The 13000-nt window shown below is 49.8% G+C and overlaps 1 protein-coding gene across 1 annotated transcript in view; it reads right to left on the reverse strand.

Moving 5' to 3' along the window:
* PPP2R5D (protein phosphatase 2 regulatory subunit B'delta) overlaps positions 1 to 12145 on the reverse strand; it is a 21280-nt gene extending 9135 nt beyond the window's left edge. The window contains exons 1-2 of the mRNA XM_077903951.1: positions 11986 to 12145; positions 7295 to 7372 (exon numbers count right to left, since the gene is read on the reverse strand). Of these exons, the coding sequence (XP_077760077.1) occupies positions 7295 to 7372; positions 11986 to 12012 (105 nt within the window). The 5' untranslated portion in view covers positions 12013 to 12145. The remainder of the gene's footprint in view (positions 1 to 7294; positions 7373 to 11985) is intronic.
* Positions 12146 to 13000: the final 855 nt, after the last annotated feature.

The raw sequence follows: 13000 nt of genomic DNA on the forward strand, positions 1-13000 counted from the left end.
TCTCTCTCTCTCTCTCTCTCTCTGACCCCCTCTCTAAAAATAATAATAATAATAATAATAAATACAATGGGGGCACCCAAGAAAGCATTTCATCTTTCAAGATCCATTTAATAAGTTCCCACCCTCTTCCAAAAAGCCGCCTCAACTCCAGCCTTCAGTGTCCAGTCCCCACCCTCAACCTCCTGATATTACTTGTCTGTTTCACTGGTTCTGTGATCAGCCCTGGTGATGCCTCTTGCTTAGTGTGTTCACATGTCCAACTAGATAAGTCCCTTGAAAGCCAGGGCCCTGGTTTGCATCCCTCTGGGTCCCCTCAGCACTGGCACCTAACAGGCATTCAATGAAGGTCTGAGTGGTTGGTTGACAGGGGGCCAAGCCCAAGCATCTCCTGTCCCAAGTCGGGAACCATCATAACAGAGCACTGTATGGTGTCAGCCACGGCAGAGTAGGAGAGAGGAACATTATGATACCAGGCCAAGGCGCTCAGTGGCAGCTGAGGAACAAAACTCTGAGGAAGAGCATGTCTCTCTCCATCCTCCCAGATAAGATGACCCCCTGCACCTCCACAAACCTCGTTCTAGGGGGAGATCCAGGGAAGGGAGGCATTCACCTCAGAAAGGGAGAAGCAAGGCCTCAATTTTCTCTGCTAACAGAGAAATGGACAAATCTGTGCTTTCCCTACCATTCTCCGAGTAAGGTTAAGAGAACAGAGGGTCCCGCGGCTAAAAATTAAAGTTTAAAAACCAGTAGGTTGAAGCCTAAGGTCTCTTTCCCACTAGGATTGCATCATTGAAAGCAGGGGTGGCCCAAGAGTAGCTGAGCTTAGCCTGCCCCACCCCACCCCACTGGGCCACCCTGGTTTTATAAGGACCACTGGCTCCCAGGCCCAGACACAAGAAGCATCTGAGAGACAGCTGGTCCAGCCAGCAAAGCGCCTGGCTGCCAAGCCTCAATGAGGCATTCCCCAGTCTATTCACTCCTCATTAGGAAACATGCTTGTCAGAAGGGAGGCATGGGGCTATGCCAGCGACTCACTTCATGTTCAACTTTCTCCTAAAAGCTTCAAGTTTTTTTTTAACATTTTTTTTAAGATTTTATTTTTTAGTAATCTCTAAATCCAATGTGGAGCTTGAACTTACAACCCCAGATCAAGCAAGAGTTGCATGCTTCACTGACTGAGCCAGGGAGGCGCCCTGTAAAAGCTTCAGTTTTGTTTTTTTTTAAAGATTTTATTTATTTATTTATTTATTTATTTATTTATTTATTTATTTAAGCATGCGAGAAGGGGAGGAGCAGAGGGAGAGAGACAAGTAGACTTTGCTGAGCGCAGAGCTCAATGCAGGGCTCAATTCCACCACCCCAAGATCACAACCCAAGCCAAAATCAAGAGTCAGATGCTTAACTGACTGAGCCACCCAGGTGCCCCAAAGCTTCAGCTTATAACTTCCCTACTGACCTGGGGTGGAGGTGGGAGGCAGCTAAGTCCCCTGGGGAACCTTCTGCAACCCTCCCAGCATGGGGGGACGCTGACCAAAGGCAACCCAGGCAACCTGCTCTCCCCCTCTACTATGTTCTCCTGGTCCCACTTATGAGACTCTGTAGTGGCCATCTTCTCTGCCTGAAGTGCCGGCTCCTCCCACCTCCAAGAAGCTTTCCTAGTTTCAGGCCTCTAGCAATCAAGTAGGACTTCAAATTTATGCACCACACTCACATTCAGGAGACTGCCACTAAACTTGCCCCGGAACAAATCCTAGTCCAACCAAATCCTAACATAGCCACCATTAATAATCACACCTAAATATTTAAACCTAGAGTATGAGATAGAAATTAAGCACTATACAAAGTATTATGGGGTGCCTGGCTGGCTCAGTCAGTAGAGCATGCAACTCTTTTTTTTTTTTTTAAGATTTTATTTATTTATTCATGAGAGACAGATAGAGAGAGAGAGAGAAAGAGAGAGAGAGAGGCAAAGATATAGGCAGAGGGAGAAGCAGGCTCCATACAGGGAGCCCGATGTGGGACTCGATCCCGGGTCTCCAGAATCACACTGTGGGCTGAAGGCAGCACTAACTGCTGAGCCACCCAGGCTGCCTGAGCATGCAACTCTTGATCTCAGGGTTGTGAGTTTGGCCCCACATTGGGTGCAGAGATTACTTAAAAATAAAAAATAAAATATTTTTAAAAAAGAGAGAGAAAGTATTTTAAGGGGACACCTGGCTGGCTCAGTTGGTAGAGCATCTGACTCTTGATCTTGGGGTCCTGAGTTCAAGCCCCATGGTGGGCATCGGAATGTACTTAAAAAAAAAAAAACAAAAAAAAAAACAGTACTGTAAGAAAGAGATCCCAGGTGACTCTTGATCTCAGAGTTGTGAGTTCGAGCCCCACATTGAGTGTAGAGATTAAATAAAAACTTTAAGAAAAAAAAAAGTGGGCAGCCCGGGTGGCTAAGTGGTTTAGTGCCGTCTTCAGCCCGGGGCGTGATCCTGGAGACCTGGGATTGAGTCCCACATTGGGCTCCCTGCATGGAGCCTGCTTCTCCCTCTGCCTGTGTCTCTCATAAATAAATGAATAAAATCTTAAAAAAAAAAATCATAGCTTTTGTTCAATGAATTAATAGTCAAATAAAGATCATTTTAGGGGATCCCTGGGTGGCTCAGCAGTTTAGGGCCGGCCTTTGGCCCAGGTCATGATCCTGGGGTCCCAGGATCGAGTCCCACATTGGGCTCCCTGCATGGAGCCTGCTTCCCCCTCTGCCTGTGTCTCTGCCTCTCTCTGTGTGTGTCTCTAATGAATTAATAAATAAAATCTTAAAAAAAAAAGATCATTTTAGTTTAAAACCCCCAAGATCACAGAAGTATTCTCTCCTCTCCTGACATCTCAGAGCTCTATCTAGTTGTGTTTCATTATTTTCTTCCTTCATTTATTGACTAAAACATCATGCTAAGCCTTAGTGATTAAAATGTGGCCCCTGCCCTCAAAGAGCTCACAGTCCAATGGGCAAGACTAACAGGCAGGCAGCTCTTGGTACCAGGGAAATAAAGAAACAGAGAATGCTGCTGAGGAACAGAAACTCTAGCTGAACAATTAGTGAAGACACTTCTGAAGGGGTGACTTTTTTTTTTTTTTTAAGATTTTATTTATTTATTCATGAGAGACACAGAGAGAGAGGCAGAGACACAGGCAGAGGGAGAAGCAGGCTCCTCATGGTAAGCCCAATGCAGGACTTGATCCCAGGACCCCGGGATCATGACCTGAGCTGAAGGCAGACACACTCAACCACTGAGCCACCCAGGCGCCCCCTGAAGGGGTGACTTTTGATTTGGCTCTCAAAGGACAAACAGAGCTAAGCAGGCAAAGAAACATAGCAGAAAAGTAAACAGGCCACACCAATGGAATCGCACCCATAAGGGCCCAGAGTCAGAAAAGGGCTTGTATCAGAAGATGGGAAGTCCAGCGGGGTGAGAAACCAGGATGGATAGTGGAAGAATGGGGTAGGACCAGCTCACAGGGGTCCAGAGTGGGAGTCTGAATTTTAACCTATAAGCCATGAGATGTCAACAGAGCTTTTTAAGTAGAGGATCAATAAGACAAAAACAAGTCTTTAGGGTAATAATTCTGGCTACTGGGAGGACACGCTGAAGTGGGTGAGACTGGGATCATTTCTTCCTCCCTCTGTCCCCTGCACCCAGAACTCAGGACAGGGCACAGTACAGAGTCCAGGGCAGTGAGCTGCTTCCTTCAGAGACAGACCAGGAAGGACCGTTGCCTACAGTAGTGGGTCAACAGTGAGTCTGACCTAATCTCTCAAGGCTCCTTTCCGCTCTAAGACTCTTCAAAAATCACAGACCCAGTGTATCATATCATTAAGAACACAGGAGAATTGGCTCCTGAGCCACACCACACTGGATTGCATTCCAACTCAACTGTTTACTGGCTGAGTACAAGCTATGTAACGTCACTAAGCCTCAATTTCATCTGTGAAATGGGGATGATGACGATAATGGAATGACCTCAGGGGAGTGTTGTCTAGATTAAATGAGATTAAAAGACTAAATGCAAGCAAAGGTCTTAGGACAGAGTCTGGTAAGCTGAATGGTGTCCATCCTCAAAATCAAGTCAACCCGACACCTGTGAATGTGACCTTAGTTGGAAAGAGTCTTTACAGATACAATCAAATTAGGGTGGTCCTTAAACCCCATATGGCTAGTGTCCTCCTAAGAAGAGGGATGTGCAGGAGCTCCTGGGTGGCTCAGTCAATAAGCATCTGACTCTTGGTTTTGGCTCAGGTCATGATCTCAGGGTCCTGGGATCCAGTCCCAAGTTGGGCTACCCACTCAACTGGGAGTCTGCTTGTCTCCTTCTGCCCTTCCCCCTGCTCTTACTCTCTCTTTCTCAAATGAATAAATAAAGCTTGAAAAAAAAAAAAGAACAGGGAAATGTGAACATAGAGACATAGAGACACACAGGGGAGAACCTCGTGTAAAGACAGAGGAGGAGATTGGAGTGAGGTATCCATAAGCCAAGAAACACCAAGGACTGGTGAAGACCACCAGAAGCTGGGGAGAGAGGCATGGGAGAGAGTCTTCCCTAGAACCTCAGAGGGACATGGCCTGCTGACATATCGATTTCAGATTTCTGGCCTCTAGAATTGTGAGGGAATAAATCTCAGTTATTTTAAGCCACCTAGTCTGTGGTTGTTTGTTATGGCTGCTTAGGAAACTAACACACAGGTAGCTGCTCAATAAAATAAATGGTGGCTGCTATAATTATTAGGATCAATTGAAAAGGCTCTAGCAAATGCATGATGGAGGGTAAATCTAGTTAGAAGAGCCTCTAAATTCTGGACTAGAAAAAGCAAGGAAAGGATTGTGCCAAACAGCTCTCGATGACCTGAGCCCAGCCCCCAACTTTCCCATCATTCCTCTGCCTAGGGCCACCAGGGTGCACGTCTGGAAAATCATGCAGAATTCCTGTCGCTGCCTCACATAGGTGAGCCCTGAGCAACACTTCACAGAACAGAGCCTAAGGTGAACTCAACACTCTCCTTTGTCAAAGGCCTTATATCAATCCACTGCCTTTAACCAATGTGTCTAGAAAGGCAGTGGAGATATCCCAGCAGTTGGTCTCAGCATATTTCTTACCTTGTTTGAGCTTTCATTTTCCTACCTATGAAAGCAGAAGGTTAGACTCTAAGGTTACTTCCACCACTCTTTTGAAGTTGACTGGTTTGCTTTATGGTCATTAATGCATTCAAATACTGATACCTCTAGAGTGCCAGGCCCTTCAGCATTGAAGGGGAGGCTCACAGAACCCACATGCTAACACAAGAGTCAAAACTGGGGCACCTGGACGCCTGGGTGGCTCAGCAGTTTAGCACCTGCCTTCAGCCCAGAGCGTGATCCTGCAGTCCCAGGATCGAGTCCTGTGTTGGGCTCCCTATGTGGAGCCTGTTTCTCCCTCTGCCTGTGTCTCTGCCTCTCTCTGGGTCTCTCATGAAAATAAATAAATAAAATCTTAAAAAAAAAAAAGTAAAAACTGATAAACAACGAATTCATATCAAATTATTTGATTACAGCTGGGATTAAACACTGCTGTGGGGTGCGACTAGGTGCCAGAAGGGCAAATAGCAGGAGCCCCAACCATGTCCTGGCAGGGAGGAAAGGGGAGGTGGCCAAGGAAGGCTGCTTTTAGGACAAGAGATCAATCTATCTAGTAACTGAACAAGTAGGAGTTAGTTAGGCAAACGATGAGAACAGCCCCCTGACTATTCATTTCTTTCCCTTTAAATCCTGTTTCTAAGTCTCTCTTGCTGCTTTGAATGTCAGTTGCCAGCTCCCAGCCACCTTCCCTGTGGGTCTCACAGATGTCACCATTCCTACAGGGGAGACTGAACCCAGAGGGAGTGTTTCCCAGGAGCGCTGATGATTTATTAAGAACCAAGTGTATGAGGGGCACCTGGCTGGCTCAGTCAGCAGAGCATTTGACTCCTGATCTTGGGGGTCATGAGTTTGAGCCCCAGGTTGGGTGTAGAGATTGCTTTAAAGAAAGAAAGACAGAAAAAAAAGAAAAAAAAAGAAAAAACCCTCCCCCTGCCTCTAAAAAAGAACCAAGTGCATGAGCACACAGGTGCAGGGAAAACGCAATGAACCAGCTCCAGCATACCCAGCTCCTTCCCTTGGAATCCACAGTCTGGTGGGGAGAAACACATGTTGGACAGATAGTTACACCACCAAGTGTAGGTCTATCCTATAGACATGTTTGGATTACTGTCAGTGCAGAGGAAGGAGGAATTCATCTTCTGTGATCCTCAACTTCCATATCTGTAAAATGGGGAAAAATCTATCCTGCTTCTTCTGTTTACTTAAGTGAGTCCTAAAACGATGGTCAAAAGTGTGAAAAGTGCTTGTATCTCTTTAGAGGGGTGATAAGGACCAGAAGTAGACCTAGAAAAATCTAAATCCAGGGTTAACCCCAAACACTTGTTAATCGATCTCTTCTTCCCAAAAAACCCACAAGCTCTGCCCATAATTAGAGAGCTATTTCCTGTTGTCCTCCATCCCTCTGAATTGTTCAGGACCATCAGTTTCTAAGTAACCAAGAAGCTTGCTCAACATGTTCATAGGATGGGCCACCGTCTTGAGCATCCCACTGAGTACACTCCCAAACTCCTGGACATACTGTGGACTTAAACCTCTCCACCCTCCAGTGCTCTCTCTGCTTGCCATTTTTTTTTTTTTTTTTTTCTGCTTGCCATTTATTGCTTTATAGCCCTAGACTGCCAAGCTGTGCTGACCTCTGCTCATGATTGTCCTTTTGGAGCTCCCCATAATCAGAACCAAGGGCAGTGGGCCCAGCCTGCCTGCCACATTCAGGGACACCAGTCATTCCCCACCCTCTGCCCTACTCCGGGCCGGGCTGAAGCCACTCACACCCACCCTGGGTGCCCATGTACTCTTCCCCTTCTCCCCAGGACCTGGTACCCCTAGCTTTTTGCCCTAGGGACAAAGGAATTCTCATCACTCAAAGTTGGCAGATGGAGAAAGGACTTTCACAGGAATTGCTGGGCAGTCTGGAAGACCTGCAGAATCTCCGTTTGCTCTACACCAGCCAAAGGGGGTTGGCTGCCTGAGGGCAGCTACCTGGCTGGGCTGTCCAAGCCCCTCTCAGGCTGGGGAAGTCCCCTTCCCTTCTGCCGGGCTAACTTCTGGCCCCCTGGGATCCCTCACCCCACTAGCCAGCAAGTATTTCGAGCTGGTGCCTGCACAGTAATTAGGGCTGTGCCCATTTTCATTACCTCATCGGTGCTCTCGCCTCCACCATCCTTGCCCGAGCTGCTGGGCTTGGCCGTGCCTTTGGCGAGTTTGGGGGGCTCCTGAAGAGGAAAGATGGAGGTAGTTAGCAGATGCCAGGGGAAGGGAGAGTCTTCCTCTAGACCCCTTAGGTCTCTGTTTTAATTATCTCTGTCCAATTGAATCAATCAATCAATCATAATCACTGAGCATCTACCTTATACCTAGCCTGGGGGAGGAGAGCTTGGAGTACACAAGGGAGAGTCAGTTCCTCCAAACAGTCTGGAACCTGGTCAGGAAGACATCTTGAAGACACAACAATCAAGAAAGATAATGTTCTGTCACCTGACATGGCTGGTGTATGAGTTAGGGTCTGGGGGGTCTCTGTCAAGAATTAGGGAGAGGAGCTTTAAGGGGAGGCACCATGGAACATGCTACTCAGACTGGCTTCTGGCTAGAGCAGGCAAGGGGGTACCTAAGGCTCTCATACTGGAGGAGAGGGAGTCACCACTCTCCCCCAAGTTCATCTGCAAAGGCCTGGAAGCCTTTTGGGGAAATTACAAATAACACCCAGACTAGAGGGTGCTACTGGAATGATCAGGTTTAAGAACCATCCTGAGAAAGCCCTGGCGGAGAAGCACAGAGACGGGGATAAGGGTAAGACCCTGAATGGCTACAAAGATGAGCGCTAGTCTGAAGTCTCCCTCGGGAACCGGGCCGCTGGCTCAGAGCTCTGGCCTGCCCAGCATCTCTTCCTATGCCTTGGGCCAAAAAAAGCAACTACATGGGGACAGGACAGGGAAAATGTGAAAAAGACTTGGGTATTTAGGTCTGATTGCAAGCTCAACACAAATCATCCACGTGCCAGGGTTGCCACAGCACCCATGACCTTCCATCCAGGTTAACAGACGGAGTGTGGAGTGCTTGGCACTGGGGGACGCGGAAGCACCCCTGTCCTTGGCACTTCGTGCGGCTACTTGGGAGGATCTGGCTCAGTCGTGAGCATCAATCAGACTTTGGGAGGGACAAAGGCAAATCCTAGGTTTTCTTCTGGAGAAATACAACCCATACTGGGAGTGGATTCAAAAGCCTGTCCTGAGAGCAACAGCTGCAAGGCTGAGATGGCTAACAATGGAAGGGAGGAGTCCTGGTGGTGGGCGAGCAAGAGAGGGTTTTACCGAATAAATGAAGAGCTCCATGTGGACTAAAGATGCAACTTGCCCTATGTGGATCCAGAGGCCCAAGAGCCATGGGCTAGAGTGGAAGGAAAATAGGCTGAGGCTCCAAACAAGGAAGAATTTTCTCCTAGAGCAGCAGCACAGCAACTGGCTGCCTTGTGGGGCTGCAAGCTCCCCAGTCCCAAGAGCCTTCAAGCAAAGGAGCATTCCTGACCCCTTTAAAGCACAAGCAGAAAGAGATTCAAGCCGTAAAAGAAGACTTGGTCGGAGGACCTTGGAAGTCACTTCCGCCTCCGACATTCTGCCATTCAATGGCCCCAGAGCCCCTTCAGTGACAAATGTTAAGTCATAGTGGCTATGGGCGCACAAGGATTTCTGGGGGAACAGAGCTCTGGGTGGGCTGGAGGAGAGGGCAGGGAGAAAGAGAGCCCTTCTCAGGTGTGAAGCAGCTCCAGGTGTCACAAGATGCTCCTTCTTTGGGCTAAGCACCATTCCCACTGTCCACTCACCAGGCTGAGCACACCAAACCCCTCGCTGAGGGCCAAGGAGTATGGCTCAGAGCCTGCGGTGACCACACATTCCCCAGACATGGGCCCCTTGGATAAAGCTGATCCATCTTTGTATGTGTTCCATCTCTGCTGGACTGCAAGCTCCTTCTCCCTTGACTACCCCTCCACCAGCCCTACAGCACTCAAACCTATCTCTCAGGGAGCGTGCCTGAGAGAGATCCCAGCTGCCTGGGTGTGTGGGCGTGGGGGAAACCGCACCCACCACCCTCGCTCCCTAGCTCTGCAGAACAGGTGAAGTGCACACACCACCGCACACCCCAGAGCAGCCCAGGAGTCAAGTGCCATCCAGCACTGTGGTTTGGAGCCCACACTGTTTTGGGCCCAACTATTACTAGCTCCATAATCGTAAGCAAGTTAACTAGCCTCTCTGAGCCTCAGTCCTCATCTTTTAAGTGACAACAATCACATTACCTACTTCCGTTTAGCACATGGTACTGCACACGGAAAATCCCACTGTTAGTCAGTGTTATTACTATTATTAAAAACAAGAAGAAAGTAGAAAGGAGCAGGGGTACACTGCTTGGAAACCTAAAAGAGGTAAGTCCCAGAGCAGGATGTTCAGGAAGAGGAGGGAGCAAATCCCCGCAAGGGACTGACTCAGCACCCATCCTCAGCACCCATCTACTGAGTGCCTACTGTGTGCAAGGAAGATGCCAAACCAAAATGGAGCTTAGTTGTAATCTCAAGGGGGAAGAAAAGATTTGTCCACAAGTCAGTCCAGTCCAAGGGAGTACAAAAGGACCATAAGTGACCTTTTAGGTGGTCTGCAAATCCAGAGGAGGAGGGAGACCTCGCTCCTGAGGGTTCAGGAAAGGTTTCAGGGAGAAGGTTGTGAAGGATGGCCAAGACCAGGTTGAACAGAGATGAAAACGGGGAGAGATGACGGATGCAAAATAAAGATCCTCCACCCACCCTCCTCTCTGCTCCCACCCCATCCAGGGAAACCTCAGTCACACTGTCACCCCTCTTCCCCCTCAGGACTTGTGAACCGTTGAAGGAGGCCAAATGCAACCAGAAATCCAAAGCCGAAAGTTAAACTTTAAAGGGAATCAAAGATACCTGGGTCCATGCACCCCAATGCTTCTAATATTCTTTCTCAAATACTATGGTCATATATCTATGGTTCTAGCAAGTCTAAGAATTTTTCTTCTCAATCATCTAGTAGAAGGAGGCTTTTTGGAAGATGAGATGGCACCTGTTTCAACAAGAAAGCTAGGTGGGGACCTCACTGGCTCCCCCGAATTCCATACCCTTCCACACTCCTCGAAGGAGCCCCTTAGCCTCTGGTATAGCTGACTTGTGTGGGCATCATTCACAGCTAAGCTGTCCAAATCATCACAGCAGGCCCAGTCCCCAAGGACACAGGGCCTGACTGGAGCACACCAACCTGCCCAGCCCAGGATCCAGGAGCTTCAGTGCCCAGTACACCGTCACCAACCCTACACTCAGAACCTCTGACCCTGTGAAGTTTTGGGGATAACCCAGTATCAGAGCTGCCTGACAAATCCCTGAATGCTCCAAGATAAAGAATTGAACTGATAAGGTCAGAGATGGCAGCCCAGCAACTCAGCCCATCAGAGGGCAAATGAAAGCAAGACACTTCTGGGGTCAGAAAGTGGTTGAGCAGAGCAGAGTGCCAGGCCAGAACCAGCCCTTACGAGGGGCCAACCCCAGGAGAGGAGAAGCTGGGGGAGGCTGGAACTGGTATCCTAGCATCCTCTGTGTGAGTCTGTACCTCAAAGGAACCACACCTCTGAGTCAGACCTCAGCAACAGCAGGAAATAGAAGGTAGAGAAAGGCAGGGATGAAGAACACGGGAAGGCAGTACAGAGGTAGAAGAGGAAGGGAAAGAAGGTAACATCAAGAAACAGCCCGTATCAGGACACTATGACAAAGTCAAGGGTGTCTGGGGATGGCTGGCCTTTGGGGTAAGAAAGAAATCTAATCTGATAGTAAGGGCAGATTCCCGATTTGAGGATGGTGTAGCCCAAGGAAGGCAAGAATCCAGTACTAGTGCAAAATTGGAAAAATGCAAAGGTTATCCTAAGATTAGGAATAAAGGGAGGAGCTTGCTCAGACTAGGAAAGGTAACTGATTTAGTATGAACCTGCAAGTCGGTTGATGCCTGTTAGGGAGGCTTTGGTACAGAGGAGGCCTTTAAGTCAAGAGACCTGATATTTCAGCTGGGCCTCCAAGCAGGCTGTGTGACCTTGGCCAAGTCCCTTCCCCTGCCGGGGCCTCAGTCTCCTCATCTGTATCACTAAGGATTGCACTGAATGCGCTCAGAGGTCCCTTTCAGCATTGGCGTTCTGAGGTTCCATCAACAGAAGGAAGGGCTGTGTCCTGGCTTACAAGTTTGTGTGTGGAGGAAGAACTAGAGGGAGGGGCCTAGGCCAGATTTGGTGGAGGAGAGAGAAGGCAGAGCAGTTCTAGGTCAAGGAGCTTGGCGGGGAGGGAGAAGGGGCTGTAGGGGACGGTGGAGGAGGCCGCCTCGGGCCCAGGCCCAGGCGTAAGAAGAGAAGAGTAGGGGCTGCGCGCAATGGGGGGCGGGGGGAGGTGGGCTGGAGGGAGGTGCAGTCTCAGATGAAGGGCTGTCCCGAACGGGTAAACGGTTGGGGGGGGCGAGGATGGGGGTAAGAAAAAGCAGGGGAGTGACCTGTGAGTGGGGCAGATGTGCAGGGAGGTGGTTACCCAGGGCCGGGGGTAGGTGAAGGGAGGAAAGGAGGGAGGTGTACGTGGGGACTCCATCCCGGGCAAGGTGAGGGAGCCTTCCCAGCTGCCGCACTGACCGGGGGTGCGGCCAGCAGCAGGGGCGGAGGGCTGGCCCCGGGAGTCCTGCGGGGGCCGGACGAGAGGGTCAGACTGGGGCTGTCCCGGGCCTGGCTCGGCCTCTCCCAGAGCTCCGCGCAGGCCCCGAGGCGGAGGCGCGAGGAAAGGGGCCACGCTCACCTTCTCCTTCTTCAGTTTATAGGGCATCTCGGCCCGTCCGGACCCAGCCCGGCTCCTGCGGCCCCGCTCCGGCTCCGGCTTTGCTCGGCCGCACTCGGCCCGCTCGGCGTCTCTTCGCCACCGCCTGCGCGCTGCGCCCGGGTCGAGTGGTGTCTGCGCCTCCAATTGGCCCGAACTCTTACAAACCTGCCTGACAACCAGGCGCCGCCTCCTCGGATTGGCTATTGGGGCCAAGCGGCTTCCTTTTTTTCTCATTGGAAAGGAAGAGTACAAACCGCCAGGGTTCGTCTCCCAGAATTGGCTGAAGCGGGAGGTCCCGCCCTAAAGTGGGTCGAGCTTAATTAGGGAGGCGGGGATAAGGGGAAGCTCAAGCTTAGCGCTCAGTGCCGCACTCCCGGCGTCTGGTGTGCGTCGGCCTCGGCCATTCTTTGCAGCCCCTTCCTTTCTAAAGTGGCTCTCACTCTTTACCCGCTCTGCTCCTTCGCCCAGTACGAATGGAAGGAGAGTAGCCCTAAAATGAAGGGTACCTTTCTTCATCAGGGTAACTTAGCACTAATTGCATATGCAAAGTTGGTGGAGAGAGCTCCCGAGAGTCCTCCAGGGCATCCGTTTCCTAAATGGGGCTTGCAGAGAATCAAAGGGGAAGGCTGGCTAGCTGGGACCTTGGTGAGATGAGACGAAAATCCTGGATTTGTTACAATTTTGGAAAGAGGGTCCCCATTCCTATCGCATGTGTCCTGGGATTGTGGAACCAGCAAATTGGAACACTTGGGAATACAGTGGAAAAAACTACCTTCTTGTTGGAATATTTTAGGATATACCATCCCTTACCTCCATCCTGCCCAAGCCAGTATCCTAATGGATAAGATCATTTCCTGCCCTCAGGGAGTTCATTGTCTGGTGAAGTTCACAGGCTTGTATAAACAGATGCTTAAGATACAATGCAATAAATTTCACAACCCTAGAGGTGGCTGGAGGAATGTGTTTCAGAAAGTGGACTCCATTAGACGATGGA

This window comes from Canis aureus, chromosome 7 (assembly GCF_053574225.1).
Source record: "Canis aureus isolate CA01 chromosome 7, VMU_Caureus_v.1.0, whole genome shotgun sequence".
NCBI lineage: Eukaryota > Metazoa > Chordata > Mammalia > Carnivora > Canidae > Canis > Canis aureus.